The sequence below is a fragment of the Mauremys reevesii genome, linkage group 19 (genome assembly GCF_016161935.1).
Source record: "Mauremys reevesii isolate NIE-2019 linkage group 19, ASM1616193v1, whole genome shotgun sequence".
NCBI classification, from domain to species: domain Eukaryota; kingdom Metazoa; phylum Chordata; order Testudines; family Geoemydidae; genus Mauremys; species Mauremys reevesii.
The window spans coordinates 7814107-7831505 of NC_052641.1; the positions used below are offsets into that span (position 1 = coordinate 7814107).

The window sequence follows — 17399 nt, forward strand, 5'->3', positions numbered from 1 at the left end:
TGCAAAGAGATTTTTTTAATAAAGGTAAAGGGGGGAAAAAAACCCGTATCCTAACCAGCGAAAGTAAATTAGAACTGTTACAACCCTGGGATCGTTACTGAAATTCAATAATTCCTGAAGTTTATTGCGTTAATTAGTTTCCTGTACGATATTAGTCATGTCTGAAAATAGCAGCCTTGCTACATCAACTGGGGTTCTTTTGCAGAGAGACAGAAGTGCTAGCTGCTGCTTCTCTGCCCTCCCCTCGCTGAGAGAGAGGGATTGTCAAGCAAGAAAGGGGCAACTAATGACCAAGGGCATTCCTGGGTCCCCCTGCGAACTGCTGCTGTTCCTGTCAGAGGGACATCCTGGTCCCATTGAAGTCAGTGGGAGTTTAATATTAACTGTGCCTGCTCTCACACAGGTGTATTGAGAGACTACAGTTACCTCTTGTGAATCTTGCCAGAAAGGTGCTGCTGTTAGCCAGGGTCATACATAGCTACAAGCCTTTTGTGCTTATGCTACCTATGAACCAGATTCCCAGCATGCTTTTCACTTATGTCAAGGTTGCAGTGAACTTTGTGCAACCACTGTTCTTTGTATGCGCGGAACCTGCCAGGAGTAAGATACACCATTGATTATTAACACTGTGCTCATGGATACTTGTGTATAGGGGCTTGTGGGACACTTCAGAGAGAGTGAAAATGTCCTCTTTCCCCTGAGGAGCTTCACAGTGTAAACTGTCTAAAACCTCACCTCCCCCATAAGAACAGCCACACTGGGTCAAACCAAGGGTCCATCTAGCCCAGTATCCTGTCTTCCGACAGTGGCCAATGCCAGGTGCCCCAGAGGGAATGAACAGAACAGAGAATCATCAAATGATCCATCCCATCGCCCATTCCCAGCTTCTGGCAAACAGAGGCTAGGGACACCATCCCTGCCCATCCTGCCTAATAGCCATTGATGGATCTATCCTCCATGAATGTATCTAGTTCTTTTTTGAACCCTCTTATAGTCTTGGCCTTCACAACATCCCCATCCAATTAAATTGCTTCCCCCCTCCCGCCCCGCCGGCATTGTCTGTGAGGCACCTATGCTCTCTGTATTGGACAGCTGTTTGGGATGGGGTCCTCACTCTTGTGGGCCAAAGAGGTGCTCCTATGTTGAAGTATGTTGCTTTTTGTGGGTTTAATGTGAAGGGATGATGTGGTTCAAATTGGGGGAGGGGTGGTTGTTTTTGGTTTTTCATTTATTTTCAGCCCCTTGGGGCTTGCTCTGGATTGAGTTTGCGTGAGGTAAAAGTTTGGGTTCTCCAGAGCACGGCTGGTTTCTGATTTTACGCTGTGGGTCTCTCCCCTCCCACCATCACTCACGCCCCAGCCCTCCCACCTTTCTATCCTGTAGAAGACGCTGTACTCGAAGACCCCAAAGGGGGTTTTGCTTTCAAAACTTGATCCGAGTTTCTCCTCAGCATTTCCAGACCCTCTTTCAGGCCTTGTCTCTCTGGGGACCCCTGTGTGGTTCCAGTGTAGAGGTGCCGGGGCAGCCCCCTGTGTGGACATACTGCACTGGTGGGAGAAGTGGTTTGTACTGAGCAGCTGCATCGGGCTAGCAACTGGGGATAAAAAAAACCCAGGTGTTGGCAAAGCCTTAAGTTTCTGGTTGAGATTGTCTCTCCCGGGGGGGCCCTGCTGATGTAAGGGGCCTTATGGGCACAGTCGCAGCCTGTGCTGAAAGCTCTGCCTATGTGAAGGAGATAATTCTCCCCCGCACTTCCTGCCCCGCTGGCTCCAGCGGGGGAGCGATAGGGGACAGCTCTATGGGAGAGGGAGGGGGAAGAAAGCCACCGTCAGCAGACGGAGTGGGGAGCAGCTGACAGCCAGCTCTGCAAAGCTCTCAGGGGAGCCTTTTCATCCAAGGCCCTTCTCCTCCTCCCAGCCCCGACCTGCGCTTCCTAGTGCTGGCTTGTCAGGGCTTCACTTAACACCCTACTGGGGGCTGGCTGCGGCTGCTGTTCCTCTCTCCTGACGTCCTCAGCAGGAGGGGCCGGGGGGCTCTCCCAGCTCCCAGACCAGTGCTCTGACCACTAGCCTGTCTCTCTCTGACATACCCCAGCGCCGCTGTTGTAACACCAACAATGTCTGACGCCGGGGAGGGTGGGAGATGATTTTCCTTGAGTTGTTCTGTGATTTTGTTGCTCAGGATGCTGAGGGCTCCACGTGTCTGCACTTGGCTGCCAAGAAAGGGCATTACGACGTAGTTCAGTACCTCCTCTCCAACGGGCAGATGGACGTCAACTGCCAGGTAAGGCCCTTCTGCACGGTGCCTAAGGAAGACCAGGCGCTTTCCGCGGCTCAGGAACTGTGGTCTGTCCCTGCAGTCTCAGCAGTGCTCCGCATGGTTACTCAGACACTGCTGGGCCGCTCTGGAGAAGCAAACGTGCTTAGCTAATGGGGTCGTGATCCATCAATAACCTGATCCTACCTTCCCAGCCTTCAAGGCCACCCCAGAGAGACCCTCCTTCTCTGCCCCCCTTCTGCACACGTCGGGCAGCCCGGCCCACTCACCAGCAGTCAGCTGTGCTCTGTGCTGCCTCTGACTCTGCTTTCGATTCCCTGCTTCCTCTAGGCCTCTGCTGATCCTGGGGCCTTTATCCCCAGGGTCCATTAACAGAGCCTCAGTCTGCCCCTGCAGGCGCGTCTCTCAGCCCCTCCTCCCAGCAATGGGACCAGAGAGGAAGCTGATCCGGGACCCATTTGAGCTGTCCTGGAAAGGGTGGGGGGCAGCCAGCAGCTAAGCCATTTTCAACAGGACATCCAGCCATAAGGGGTGCAGCAACACGGCCTTCCCATAGCCTTCTTCCAGGCCGGTTCTGGGCTGCTCCTCGGGCTGGCAGCTCCCCTGGTGCCTTGGCAGTCAACCCACTTCAGATGTAGGTTTGGGCTCTGATGCTACAATCTTATCTGCACAGACGGGCCCTTTCTCCCCCACCCGTGGAGACCCATTTTCAGTCTGTGATGCGACGCCAGGATGCAGGAGTGGGGCGGATGGGGTTGAACCACACAATGCAGTGTGTGAACGACAACAGGGTTTTCTCCACAACCATTGACAGTCACATGGTGGCCTGAGACAAGGGGTCCGTAGCTTCCTCTGCGAGGTGCTGCCTGTCGCGGCTGCAGCCCATGGGGCTAGTGGAAATCAAGGCAGGCTCTGCTTTGTCCATGTTGTGTGTGTCTCATGCACTCCTCTCCCCTCCCAGGACGACGGAGGCTGGACGCCCATGATCTGGGCCACCGAATACAAGCACGTTGAGCTGGTGAAGCTATTGCTGTCCAAGGGATCGGACATTAATATTCGAGACAACGTAAGACTTACCGAAGTTGGGGTTTTTAGTACATAAATGATGATCTTTATTGAAAAGCTCCCCAAACCAGTAACGCCAAGCCCCTCGGAAAGGACGGTAGGGAGCAGTGGGTTTGATAGTCCAATGTAGGGTGGGGAAGTAGCAGGTGAGCGTTTGCGGCACGAGCAGCCGCATAGCTTGCACTTTAGGTAGGTCCTTGCAGGACAGTCTGCTAACCTTCAACTCCAAGTATTTCCCACTACAGTATTTAAAAATCGTGTCCACAGTGTCTCTCCTGTTCCGTGTAGTAGTAAGTCCTGTGCCCAGTCGTGTCCGCAGGGTGGGGCCCACACAGAGTACCACACGTTCCCTGCCCCAGAGAGCTTGCGCTCTGGGGACTTGACTTGCAGAAGTGCTGAGTAGCTTCCACTCCAGATGAAGTGAATGGGAGCTCCAGGGGCTAAGCGCCTCGGAGGAGCAGGCCTTCAGAGCCCAATTCTGCAAACCCTTCCTCGTGTGAGAAGTTGCAGATGGGACTGCTTGCCCGAGCGAGGGCCAGGCACCTGAAACCACGTTCTCTGATCGGAAAGATAAAACACGGGGCAGGAATTAGGGAGCATGGGCGGGGATGATTGGGGAGGAGGGAGAAAGCAGTGTCCGGTCCTCCATCTAGGAGATGGGTCAGACTCCTTTTATTGATTGATTGCAGCGTGTTTCCCATTTTCCCACTCCGCCTCTGAAAAACTCCTGTGAATCCAGTAGATGTAATAAGCTGGTTCCTATTGGTCTCCCCCAGTGCCTCTCTCTGTGTCTTCCCGATGCTGTCAGGGATAGATAGAGGTGCATGTATCTCACTGTGCTCAGAATGGCTCAGACTGTTCACTAGTTTTCCTGGGTGCTGGCTGGTGACTCTTGCCCACATGCTCAGGGTTTAACTGATCGCCATATTTGGGGTCGGGAAGGAATTTTCCTCCAGGGCAGATTGACAGAGGCCCTGGAGGTTTTTCGCCTTCCTCTGCAGCATGGGGCACGGGTCACTTCCTGGAGGCAGCTTGAGGTCTTCAAACCACAATTTGAGGACTTCAGTAACTCAGACATAGGTTAGGGTTTTGTTACAGGAGAGGGTGGGTGAGATTCTGTGGCCTGCGTTGTGCAGGAGGTCAGACTAGATGGTCATAATGGTCCCTTCTGACCTTAAAGTCTATGAGTCTTCCCCGGCCCAAAAGCCCCTCCTCTTTAGGAGCCTCCATTTCTTGGGTAGCTGAGTACTTTCCAGGCAGATCCGGCTCTGATAAAGCATAAGAGTCAGAGGTGGGAGAGGGCTTTCCAGATTGCTGCAGTTGGCTTCATGGCCGTAATACTGGTTCTGAACAAAACAGTTTTGTGGCTGATCCATCACAAAAGCTGCCAGCTACCAATCCCTTGGATCGCACATTAGTCTGACCGTGTAAATCCAATCGTTCCATCCAGCAGTTCCCTCACACATGTATGAGATCCCCGTTAATGTGTCCAGAGTTCCAGCATCTACTCATTGTAGGTCATTAAGGGCCAGCTCCTGCCATCGTTCCTCACACTGAGTAGCACCTTACTCCTCGAGTAGCCCCATTGATTTTAATCAGCGTAAATTAGAATGGCAGGAGCTGTAAATTGGTCTGTCCTCTCTGTCGCCTGGTACGCAGTATGTGCAGCGGTACCCTTGCTGGATTAAATTAATCTTCAAAACTATACTTGGGATTCGCTGCCATTTTTAGATGGTGGCATGTTGGGGAGCAGAAGCCCTGTCAAAAATATGCCGCCCCTGCACCCAGGCATCTGTTTGTACGTCAGATCTTCCCTTTAATAGAGAGATTAAGTTGCAGAGACTTAAGTATGCAATTTTTTTTGCCATCTGTGAGAGACCTCCGTTTATAATCATCATCATCGTCGTTACGTGGTCACAATCAGCCTTTCTAGTGCTTGTCATGCTGAAGGATTCCAAGGTGTACTACAAATTACACAGTAATAGGATCATCACTTAAAATATCTATATCCGCAAGATTAGGGTTCCCTGCTTTCTGGTGCTTTAGTGAGAGACTGGTACCCGCAGGATTTACGAGATGCCTGAAATCAGTTTGCTCTCCCTGTGCCTGGCGTCCTGCTTTTCAGACCTTTGTACCCTACAGCTTGTGCTCTGCTTGTTCCCACTGGGGTCACTCTCTTTGCTACTGTAGAGTTAGGAGATGGGCTTGTTTTGGTACATGTCTGGTTTGGACGGTTCAGCTTCTCGCCCTTCCCTGGGGCTCGTTTGCATCTGTCGTGTCTCCCTGTGGATCGATCCAGATCGTTCTGTGGCTTAGAGACAAATGACTCGTCTGTACGGATAAAGAGAGCAATGCAGTAGCTTAGGTGTAGCCTTGCCATCTCCAGTGAGCGTGGAGGCAGCTGTGCTGAGAACTCCCTGCCTGCCTGTTGCAGGGTTGTGTTCCTCCGAGCTAGAGAGAAATCCAGTAAAGGAGAAGGCCGGCCATGTGTTTAATGCCATAGCTACAGTGCTAAGGACGGTGGAGTCCCAAAGTGGTGGGATCTTAGTGCACTAAACAGCCTCTCCTGTGTTTTCCCCTCCAGGAGGAGAATATTTGTTTGCACTGGGCAGCTTTTTCTGGCTGTGTTGACATAGCGGAGATACTGCTGGCTGCTAAGTGCGATTTACATGCAGTAAATATTCATGGAGACTCGCCACTGCACATCGCAGCCAGAGAGAACCGCTATGAGTGTGTTGTGTAAGTACGGCGCCTGCCACCCCCGCTTTCCTTTGTTACTTTGTTCACTTCTCATTTGGACACCGGCTGGCAAGCTGAGGAGTGCTATGAAATGCCTTTACCTCTGAACACGAACCAAAATAGGATGATGAGCCTGATTCTGCATTGCTTTGCACCCAGGCAAAGTGGGGGTGAAATACATGGGGCTGATTCTCATGAACACCAAGACCCCTTTGCACCACTCTGGCCGTAAATGACGCAAATTAAAATTGCATCCACTGTCAGGCTCCTTTCCACTGCCAGAGTGGTGTAAAGGGGCCTTTTGAGCAAACAAGAACTGGGCCCTCGTGTCCTGATTCAGTAGCACACGCACGGCTGTAAATGACTGCGCGACGCACAAGGCAGTGGAGAAGCAGGCTGAGTTTTTGTAAGCACGCGAGTGGAGCTTGTGATGGCTCCTAGCAGCTGAGCCTATTTTTAGGGAGGTGGGATGAAGGGCCACTCCATTTGCAGAGCCGTCGAATGGAGGCCCCGAATGCTTTCCCTGTGTTACAATGCATGCAGCAATTCCAGCTAGCGAGCGAGAGCTCCGTTTAGAGGGTGAAATTCACCCCTGGACACAGAACTAGCTCAAGGCCTATGCCCCTTTTTAAAGTTCCATTTATGTCCTTGAAATAGGGCTTCAATGGGACTTCAGTGGTGCCTAGGCCTAGTTCCAGGTCCATTTGGAGCTAGGCTGGTTATGAGAAAACTCCTTTTCATGCCTGATGTAAGGCGAGATTTGGACCCAGCTCTCTAGAATTGGCAGGCTGATGTGCCAATCGGTTCCTCTACCCAGCTTCCAAATTAACCCCCACCTTTAGAAAGTGTTGTTCAATGGACCAGCTTTATAAAAAGGGAATTGAGGTGGTTGCTTTCTGTAGTGGTGGAACCTGTTCTGAGTCATCATTCTCAAGAGAGAGTGGTCCTGCGAATGCGACCTTAAGGAATGGCTGCAGAATGCCATTTGACTCTTCCGCCTCTGGTAAATTCTTTCTGGGTGGGTTATCTATTGTTGTTGCTGTTTTGCAGCCTCTTTCTCTCCCGTGGCTCGGATGTCAGCTTGAAGAACAAGGAAGGTGAGACTCCCCTCCAGTGCTCAAGTCTCAACTCTCAGGTCTGGGTGGCTCTGCAGATGAACAAGACAATCCGAGAATCATCTACTGACAAACCTGCCCAGATAGAGAAGACGGTGAGCAGGTGAGAGTCCAGCTGGCCTCTGTTGTGACTGCCAAGTGCAAGCTCTCTAGGCTGAGGGATGAGGCCCCGATTCGGGAAAGGCACTTAGCTTTTCAGCTTGTGCTGAATCAGGGTTGGTGCAGCACATGCTGAATCAGGGCTGGCATTTGTGAATTTATCATCCACATGGAACGGTCCAACAGGAAGTAGTAATTTGTACATCTGGTTGGAAAAATGGATTCAGAATGAAACGGAGTTCCTTTCAACCTTAAATATTCAGAGATCAAATTCTGCTCGGGATGCCACTCAAGCTGCACTTGATGATTTTGTAGTCACCAGATTGTTTTGGGGAGTGGAGGATGGTATCTTCGTTGCATAAAGCGATTGTTCTCTTCCCTACCTTTCCCCTGCTGTGACAGAGACATTGCCCGGGGTTACGAGCAGATCCCAATTCCATGCATCAATTCAGTGGACAGCGAGCCTTGCCCCACCAACTACAAATATGTTTCTCAGAACTGTGTGACCTCCCCAATGAACATCGATAGAAACATCACTCATTTGCAGGTTAGATGGGCCGGGTACATACGTGGGTGGGTGGGTGTGTCTCTCCTGTCCTGGTACGGAATATTGTTAGAGAGGTTGCTGTGTGCTGATGAGAAAGCCAGCTGGAGTGTGCACTACAGAGATGTGTTCCCATAGGAAGGGGTGTTTGTGTGTCTCTCTCTCTAGGTGGACACAGTGATATGAGCAAACATGGTTGAGTTGCTTGATTGTGTGCTTGTATTCCAGTTACACACTTGCCTCCTCCACCTTGTTGGTATAGGTCTTTTTGCGACAGAAGAACGGAAATTCCTCCCACTGCTCCTTGGAACTGAGAAAACATTTTGTTCCATGGAAATGTGAAAGTCAAGCCTCAGAGGTGCTGTGATGGTGGAGGTGCGAGTTTTAAAATGAGAGCGAAAAGCCACGATCCTTTCCATTTTGTCTGAATTGAAAACCCTGTGGCATTTTCAGTAAGAATTGGGGTAGTTAACCCCCATGTCCTGGCAAAATTCCAGCTTAGGCATTTGGACTCTGCCTCCCTAAATTCCGCCAGCTGTTTCTCTTGGACATAGGATTCTTCATCCCTTCCTTTCTTAAACTGCTGCTAACTGCACATGACGTCCCACTCTAGAGATGGCTGCTTTTCATGGTTCTGATGTAGCCCGTACACTAGGTGTAGTGAGGCGTTAATTAGTCAGTGTTTGTAGATCCTCCAATGACAGAAGCTGGAGATGAGCAAAGTAATATTTGGCAATAGTAATAATCCAGGCTATTGATTGTGTTGTTCTGTGTGATATCCATGAAGGCTGTGTGTCCTGGTGCCATAGTTATGAGCCCTGTGTAATATCCTAGAGAAACAGTCAGGCATTCATGGCTTCCCAGGCTTGATTCTTGCAACTCATTGTATCCAGGGATGAAGCCATACCCTGAAAAACCTCCAATTGGTACAGGATTCAGCAGCCTGTCTACTTAGCAGCACAAGCTGCCAGGAATACATCGCCCCAGTGTTCCACTCACTACGCTGTCTCCCCAGCGAACTCAGCATCCAGTTCAAGGCTTGTGTCTCTGATATTCAGAGCCCTCCAATCGATTGGCCCTACCTACCTGAGAAATCACCCTGCCCTCTGTGACCCTGACTCCCCATGCCCTGGCAGCTAGTGGGTCATGAGTGCAGGAGAGAGAATTTTCACAGGAGCTGGAGCTACACTGGAATTCACTTCTGCATGAGAGAAAAATGGACACAGGACCACCCCTTGCCAGAACTGACTGCAAAATCCCTTTCTGTGATCAAGCTTCCCCTCAGTAATGTCACCCACAAAAATGAGCAAACAAAATGCCCTGTGAAACCAATGAAGCTGATTGTGAGAGAGAGGGAGGGATTTGTGCCTATTTTTTAAATACTTGGGAGGCCCCCATATTCTTGGTGTTTGGGAGAGGATGGGGTGTCTCAATAGCTAAGTCGATAGCTGTTTCCTTTCCAGCCCATTTAACCAATTTAGTCTTTCTGTTGCATTTGTGTGAGAACTGGATCTGCTCCTTGTTTCTCCCTTCCAGTACTGTGTGTGCATAGATGACTGCTCCTCCAGCAACTGCATGTGTGGCCAACTCAGTATGCGCTGCTGGTATGACAAGGTGAGGACTTTGAACTTCACGTTTGGGTTTGGCCAGTATTCACGTATTATAACAGTTAATTAAAAAAAATTCTTAAAGACTTTCTCAGTTCCAGTATATAAAATACTCAAGACTGTAATCTTGGCTTCAGTGTGTACGTGGCAAGAGACACAATAAATCTCAAACTTGTGTTACTTCTATACCAATGGAGCCATTGATTATCCCCACATGATGCGCAGTGTTTAACAATCCCTGCCCAAGGTACAAGCCCCATTGAAGAATGCAGTGTGCGCTGTTCAGTTGTGAAGTGTTTCTGTAATTTATCAATGAGGGGAAGGGACGGGGGATGTTTTATTTTTCCCTTATTTACCGTGATCCACCTCCTGTGACGGCTGAGTGGATGTGTTTTAATTACAGCGTTGCTAGGTGGCTGCTCTAGTGGTTTGTGTATATATGCTTAAATCCTCCAGGGAGGCTTGGAGGTTAATCCTTGAGCAGGTTCCACTAAGATCACATGTTCCCATAATCTCTGTAGGCTTCTCCCTTGGGAATTTTGGTATCTCCTGGCTTTTGCCAGGTATCCATTTTAATTGTGCTTTAACAGGCTTCACTATCCAAAGTGACTTCACTGCTCGTATCCTTTGAGCATTTATGTCCACATTTGTTAAATATGGTGCACTATCTGCCACCTTCTCAGCTCCATGTAACTGGAAGATACTTAGAGGGGCTTCTTATGAGAATAAAGGTGGTCCAGCAGCATGACTGCTGGCCTCAGAGTCTGGAGACCTGGGTTCTAGTCCAGGCTGTACCATAGTCTCTCTTCCCCAGTTGCAAAATGTGGATAAAGAAGGACGCACACTTCTGTAAAGCACCTTGAGATCTGCAGCTGAATAGCACCACATGCAGGCAAAGTTCTGTTTTTGTTTTTTGCCTGTCCTCTGTTTCTAATAGTGGTGCAGGGCTCCCTCAGACTTCGGGGAAGTTTGGGTATGGATCTATGTTGTCATCTGAGTCAACTCTAGAAGATGAATGGGAACCAGTGTATCAGCTCTAGATTGACTTAAACTTTGAGGAAATTCAGCTCTGGATTGGAGCTTTCCAGCTTTATTTCCAGTTCCAAAAGAATACAGGAATATAATCTCGTGTCTCTTGTCCAGGATGGCCGACTCCTGCCTGAATTCAACATGTCTGAGCCACCGCTGATCTTTGAGTGTAACCATGCTTGCTCATGTTGGCGAAACTGCCGGAATCGGGTGGTGCAGAATGGGCTCAGGTGAGAGAGAAGGCTCCTGGTTTAGATCATTATTTTAAAAGGAAAAAAGCCCCTTGCCTGTCTGCTCTAGTCTGTCTGTAAAAGCAAAGATTTCCAAAGACGAGGGAGAAATGGTGCAGCTATATCATCATTGAAAGATGTAAACCAGAGCCAAGCCTCTGGATCCTGCTAGTCACCACAAAACAACAGCAGGGTTGTTGATCAGCTGGGAATACCACCCTGACACTGGCCTAGACACTTAGACCCTCTGTGTTCTTTAGTCAACCCAAATGGACAATTTATTAGTTGCTTCTGTGTGGTTTTTCTATTTTTTTTTTTTTTAAAGTGGTCGCTTCACTGGCAGTTCAGGGTAAGGTCTTTGGGGAAAATAGAGTAATAATAAGGAAAAAACGGAGCCATTTATATCAAAATTATAGGTTAGCAGTTCATATCAGAAGTGATGGCCAAAGCTTATGGACCTGGGTTCCTAAAGTTCCTCTCTAACTGGTCTGATTTATTTTTTTTCCAGAGATGCTCAGCACCCATTGAGTTCAGTGCTGTCAGTCACACTATTTTTATTGTGTTGCTGAAGGATGGATGTAAGCCTGTAACTTTAGGGACTCAATTTGGTAACGTTGGCTGTCTCCTGTAAAACAGGGGAAGGGATGTTGTGGAGAGCTGACTCTAGGTTAAACTGATGTAGTCTCTGGTTTGGTTTAGTTTTATTTAGTAAAGAACTGATATTTTTAAATTGAAATCTGATGAAAATTTGAAATTTATTAAAGAAAAAAACCCACTCAGGAGACTTTTTCCTGATGAAATTCTTGGCCCCACTTTCTCTTTTTTTTTCCCCCTTGGTCGGCACAATGTATTTGTTCCTTTAGGAGTTGTGCAAACAGGGTTGTCACTGTTGTGCCCTGTTTGTTAAAGTCTTGCTAAGGGAGGCAGGTTGGCTCTGTAAACTGAGGCTGAGGTTGACTGATAAGTCCCTGTGGAGCCTGTGATAAGGTCAGATATTTCCCAGAGCTCTGTGGGCCGCGTCCCTTGAGGACTCAAGGATAACTCCTGGCTTTTGATCTGCAAAGTGACTGCTCAGTAATGATGCCTGGGTGCTTCCTCTTCAGTCTCAGTATTTCCCTTATCAGATTCGCTCCAAGTTAATGTTACATGTCAGCATGCATGTTTCCCTCTAGCAGGCCTACCAGCTCTGCCTGGCCTCTGAAAAGCAAGCGATGTTCCCTGCATCACCCCCCAACCACACAGTGTCCGCGATTCAAAACTCAGCTGCCTGTTTTGCTGGTGATGAACGAGGCAAAACAGAATGCAGCTTCCTCAGGCCTGAAGCACGGTGTGAGCACATTTTCTGAAGCTGCTAGTGCTAAGGAAAGCCTGTCTGCCTTGGGTTGTGCTCCTGGTACAGTCTGCCAAGGGTATGAAGTGCCACAGAGGGAGAGGGATTGTTTAAGACAGTGCGATGTAAAGGGGATATCAAAAGAAGCAATGGGGAGAAATTAAGGAAAGGAGAAAAAAAAGGGGAGCATCAGGATTCTCCCCTTCTCCCCCCCCTTCCCCCCGATAATGGAGTCTATGCAAGTGGCCTTAGGCTTCAGCGGGGGATGCAGGGGACATTCCTGGAGAATGTTAAGTGTAAGATGGTCCTAGGAAATATTCCAGCAGTGTCTGGGCAGTCCAGTAGAGGACCTACTGGGTCTTTTCTGAGTCTAGTTTTATAGGCTGTTTATAGGTGCCAGGAAAACCAGCAAGTTTCAAGTTACACAGTTTCCTTCCTACCTCTCAGGTAGTGGCTTAGGTAGGAATGAGTGGGACCCACCAAACTTCCAGCTCTGTGCAGGTGGAAGGGACATCTGTGTAGTGATCCAGGGCGTTCTGAGTACTGCTCCAGCTCCATCCCCTCCATTGCAGCACACTTTCCACACAGCCATGCTCCCATGTGCTCCTGCCGACTTCTCCTGAAACATCTCCTCCTTCCATTGTGTGGATGGGGAACACGCAGGAGGGAAGAGAAGCTGGTAGCTGACGTTTGAATCCCATGTGTAAATCCCCAGAGGTTTAAGGCGGGGATGGTACCACGGAGAGCGCCCAGTCCCCATGGAGTGTGGTAAAGGGGGTTCTGCGGGATGGGGATAAAGGAGAGCTGCCACATAGTCGCTGCCTCCCCCTCTTGCTATGCCAGAAGCCAGTTTGCACCTGGTTTTCCTTCCTTCCGCTCACATTAGCAGAGGGAGCAGATCGTGGGATGCAAGGAACTGGGGTCACATGGTGACAAAACTAGAAACTGTCTCTTGAAATTAACATTTTCTGATTAAATTTGCAGTTTCTGTGTAACCCTCCCCTCCCCAGAGAGCGCACGCCTTTCTGCAGAGCGCCGCCTCTGATGCTATTAATGGGACCCCTTTTCTTGTCTTTCAGGGTTCGATTGCAGCTTTATCGAACGCAAAAGATGGGCTGGGGCGTGCGGTCGATGCAAGACATCCCCTTGGGAACGTTCGTGTGCGAGTAAGTTCATCGGCTTAGAGTAGCTCACAAAGAAAGCATCAGCTCATGAACTCTTTTGGACAGTTGGTGTCATGCACCCAAATTAGAACGCTCCTTATTGAAGGGAGAGGTGCATGCAAAAAGAAATTGCTTCATACAGAACCATCTAGCCTAAGTACATAAGAACGGCCATACGGGGTCAGACCAAAGGTCCATCTAGCCCAGTATCCTGTCTTCCAACAGTGGCCAATGCCAGGTGCCCCAGAGGGAATGAACAGAACAGGTAATCAAATGATCCATCCCCTAAGTGAACATTCCCTATGCAGTTAGAACATATCTTCAAGCTTTCCCCATGCTGCTGAAGTCCTAAGTCAGCTCATAACCCACCCTACCTTAGTGACCTCTATGCATCACCTTGGAATGAGAGTAGTCTCATAAATTCCACATTTTGGCCCTAATTCAGCAAAGCACACAAGCATGTGCTTAAATCCGTTTGACAGCAGTGAGATTTAAACATGTGCTTAAGAGCTGTCCAGAATAGGAATGCTTTCCTGAATTGGGGCTTATGACTTCGTCATAGTGAGTGCTGTATTGATAGATATGCCTGAGAGACACTGGTTTAAGCTCTGAAAGCTTTGATTGTTTAGCAGAAATGAGTAGCGATATGGGAAATGCAAGGCAGGGGTAGAAATAATCCATTTAATTATTTTAAACTGCTCAAACTGCAAAATTCACGCCTGGAACATCCCAAAGTCTGAGGGGTTGGAGGTGCATCAGTGTCTCTGGAGCCCGTGTTTTGGGTTGGGCCAGTCTCTAGTCAGTGTGAGACAATTAAGGGTTTTCTACAGTACCGAAGTTCTGGTTTGGACCCTGACTCTGCAGAGCACTTAAGTGTATGTTTAAAGTTAAACACATGAAGTGCTTGGCTGAATCAGGGCCTAAGAAAGAAAATGATTGCTATCGTTTATGTGTGGTTAACAAAAATGATTCCTGTTTGAACCAGTGATTTCTTAGGCTTCAGCGTGGTGCTGATTCTTCATAGCAAGCTTTGGAAAATGACCCACTCAGCTATGTTCTCAGTGAGGCCAGGCTCCTGTTCTTCCCATGAAAGCAGGATCTCTGTTTCTTAGCAGTATGTCATGGATGCCTCATGGTATTTTGGGATGGGGCAGGGAATTAATGTTAAGGGTATTACCTCTGAGAAATCTGAGCCTGAAAGTCTGAACAGTAGCAGAAATTTAAATAAATAAATTCAGCAGTAGTTTGGTAAAGTTGTCCTGAACCTGCATTGCTGCAAAAGTTCATTAGAAGCTATAGTGGCCTTGATGGTGTTTTCATGGTTCTGGCCTAAAGCCAAACCCTGCCTGGGTTTTTCCTGAGATCCATCTTCCAGCTGGGCTGGTGAATGAAGTTGGTAAACCCCGAACAGGGCTTTCTACCCAGATGGAGCATTCAAAGTCCAGAGCTAAACCTGTGCCTGGAGATCAGCTGGGTCCAGTAAGAAGAGGGGGGGAAAGCATCAACTCTTCACAGATATACGGATACAGGGTTCCTTCCTGTCGCGCTCAGGGTGCTCCTTTCCACAGAGTCGGTAGATGGGCCAGAAGTTCATCGGGGTGGCCTGACTTGCAGCTGCACACCGCCCGTCGGCAGGGATCCCCAGTCCCTGTTTGGGGTGCACACCAGCAGTCTATGATGCTGGCACCTCGGGGTCTGGGGGCTGAGCAATGAAACAGTCTATGGCCTCAGCCTCCTGGCTGGGGCAAATAGCCAAAGTCTAGGGCTTAGGCCTTCTGCGTCTGGGCTGAGCAACTACACAGGCTTTGACCCGCAGCCTCCTGGCTGGGGCAGGCAACAGCCGCACAGTCTCGGGGTCAGGCCCCTTTGGGGGTGTGGGCCGAGCAACCAACAGTCACTGGCTCAGGTGTCTTGGCCTAAATTTTTGTGCTTGGCCAGTTGCTGAATATAAAGTGGGGTGGGGGACCCGGGCCCACCCTGCTCCACTGCGTCCCAGCCCAGGGCCCTAAGGGTGGCAGGTGATCCCACCACAGGGTCAGCAGGGAAACGGGGTTGCTACCTTGCATCCTGGCAGCACAACCGAGCCAAAGTCTTGTTTTCCTGGGCTGCTTCTTCCCAGTTTCTGCTGGTGCTGCTCCATCACTGCCTGGCTCTGGTTCACAGGCTCGCGGTTGGGCGACCCTCCCTCCGGTCTCTCCCTGGGGCGTTCCATCCCCATAGGCAGTGGGCTGACTGGTCCTGGACCTTGCTGAGGGCTCAGCCCTGTGCTTGGGACGTCTGCCTCCTTCCATGGTCTGTCACAACTGAGCGCAGGGCCCTACTTTTATACTTCCTGCCCCACCCCTGCACTTCCTGCGATGGGGGTGGGAAGGGGCTTAGCTGTGCCTCCCAAGGGAAGTTAACCCCCTCTGCACTGGAGGGAAGCCACTCTGCCGCACTGCACTAGAGTAAATGCACAAGTTATTTGAGAAACAGCTGATTAGAGAAGTGTAATTTTAAACAGAAGGCATGAATGCAAGGACATTTAAAATTAAGGTAAAGGTGTAATAAAAATGATCACTAATGTGACATTTCTGGGACTGCAGAGTTGAGTGAAGATACCACAAGCCACTTTAGCTCAGCTTATCCCCATCCACAGCTCATGGCACCCTTTCACCTGTCACACTGTACCTCTTCTCCATTACAAAAATGAACCACATACTAACCAACTCTGAACTAATACGTAACATGCCCACACTATGGGCTGGTCTACACTGGGATGCGGAACGGGGAGTTTCAAACTAAGATACGCAACTTCAGCTCCGCTATTTGCGGAGCTGAAGTCGAAGTATCTTAGTTAGACTTACCTGGCCGTCCTCACGGCGGCGAGTCATCTGCTGCGGCGCTCCTGTCGACTGCGCTTACTCCTCCTGCCGAGGTGGAGTACGGGCGTCGATTAGCGGATCGATTTATCGCGTCCAGATGAGACACGATAAATCGATTCCCGATACATCGAACACTAGCAGGTAGTACAGACGTACCCTAAGTATCACCAATATAACCATAGGTCAGTCTTCAGCTCACCCTCCTTTGGTGAGCCAGCCACACTAGCTTCTTACCTTTAACTGTCTATATGCAGGGCATGGAATTGTCCCTCCCTCACCTTATTCCCATCAGGAAAGAAACCTCAGTGTTTACACATCTTAAGGCTTGTGTACAGGGGGGAATTGACTGGAGTAGCTATTGCAGAATAACCTATTCCACAATAGCTACTTCAGAATAGCTCCCCTTGTGGACATTCTATTCCAGAGTAAAAATTACTCCATTCCAGCATAGTCGGTGTACTTTCAGAGCAGAGTAATTATTCTGGACCAGATTTTAACTGTGTCTTCCACCTCCCGTTCACGATCACTCAAGCCCCCTCCCCTCCCATTCATGACTGCAAAACACCCCCTCGGCAAAACACAGCAATGGCTTGCATGGAAAGCATTTAGCTGTCTTCAAATGCAGTTTGGCAGCTGAAAACAAGAAGAGCTAGACAAGCCAGCAATTGCTCCCATAGACCGCAGGCTGAGAACGGTTGCTACATACTGCTCCACTACAGGAACCTCCGGTCCCTACTGCCATGTCTACGTTATGTGTAGGTCCTTGGAACGATATTCTGCCTAGTAAAATGTAGGTCTTCGGTCCCTCCACGTACATCCAGTCAATTAACCCATGCCCACTCTTCAAAGATGGCGCCACAACGCCAGAATCACTCCTCTGAAACAGGCGCTCCTGTTACCAGCTCCATATGCAACTAGCTCTCCAGGGAGAATTGATTTGAATCTACAGCCTATTTGTTTCCTTGCTAATAATGTCCCTATTAACTTCAGAATGTTGGCAGGTGGTTATAATAGCGTGTAGAGAGGCTGCTCAGGTTGGTGGGACACAGGGACAGAGCTAAGGGGGTTGGTGATACCTGTTTCCAATTCCATACCTCATATGCTTTGTGATTTGTCTCCCATCCTGCCATCGAAATAACCTGTGCCAAGCAGAATTTGTACCCCAAAAAGGGAGAAGATCCAGAGACTCCATCGGGTCTTGACTTTGCTATTGATTTTTACATGGAATGTGCTCAGATACCTAAGAGACGGACACCATATAAACCTGTAAGAGACAGATAGATAGATTAAGTGCTGCTGAATAACAGTTACCTCATGCAAGTCTTTCCGCTGACTTC

The 17399-nt window shown here is 49.2% G+C and overlaps 1 protein-coding gene across 21 annotated transcripts in view; it reads left to right on the plus strand.

The window, feature by feature from the left end:
• EHMT1 (euchromatic histone lysine methyltransferase 1) overlaps nucleotides 1–17399 on the plus strand; it is a 161532-nt gene that overhangs the window by 126266 nt on the left and 17867 nt on the right. For 18 of the 21 annotated variants that reach the window (XM_039506314.1, XM_039506323.1, XM_039506328.1 and 15 more), the window contains 9 exons: nucleotides 206–361; nucleotides 2182–2283; nucleotides 3239–3343; nucleotides 5927–6081; nucleotides 7132–7299; nucleotides 7698–7842; nucleotides 9376–9453; nucleotides 10590–10705; nucleotides 13115–13201. In XM_039506314.1, the coding sequence (XP_039362248.1) occupies nucleotides 206–361; nucleotides 2182–2283; nucleotides 3239–3343; nucleotides 5927–6081; nucleotides 7132–7299; nucleotides 7698–7842; nucleotides 9376–9453; nucleotides 10590–10705; nucleotides 13115–13201 (1112 nt within the window). Of the gene's footprint in view, nucleotides 1–205; nucleotides 362–2181; nucleotides 2284–3238; nucleotides 3344–5926; nucleotides 6082–7131; nucleotides 7300–7697; nucleotides 7843–9375; nucleotides 9454–10589; nucleotides 10706–13114; nucleotides 13202–17399 lie in introns of those variants that run through there. The other 3 variants (XM_039506321.1, XM_039506313.1, XR_005589869.1) reach the window with 2 other exon arrangements.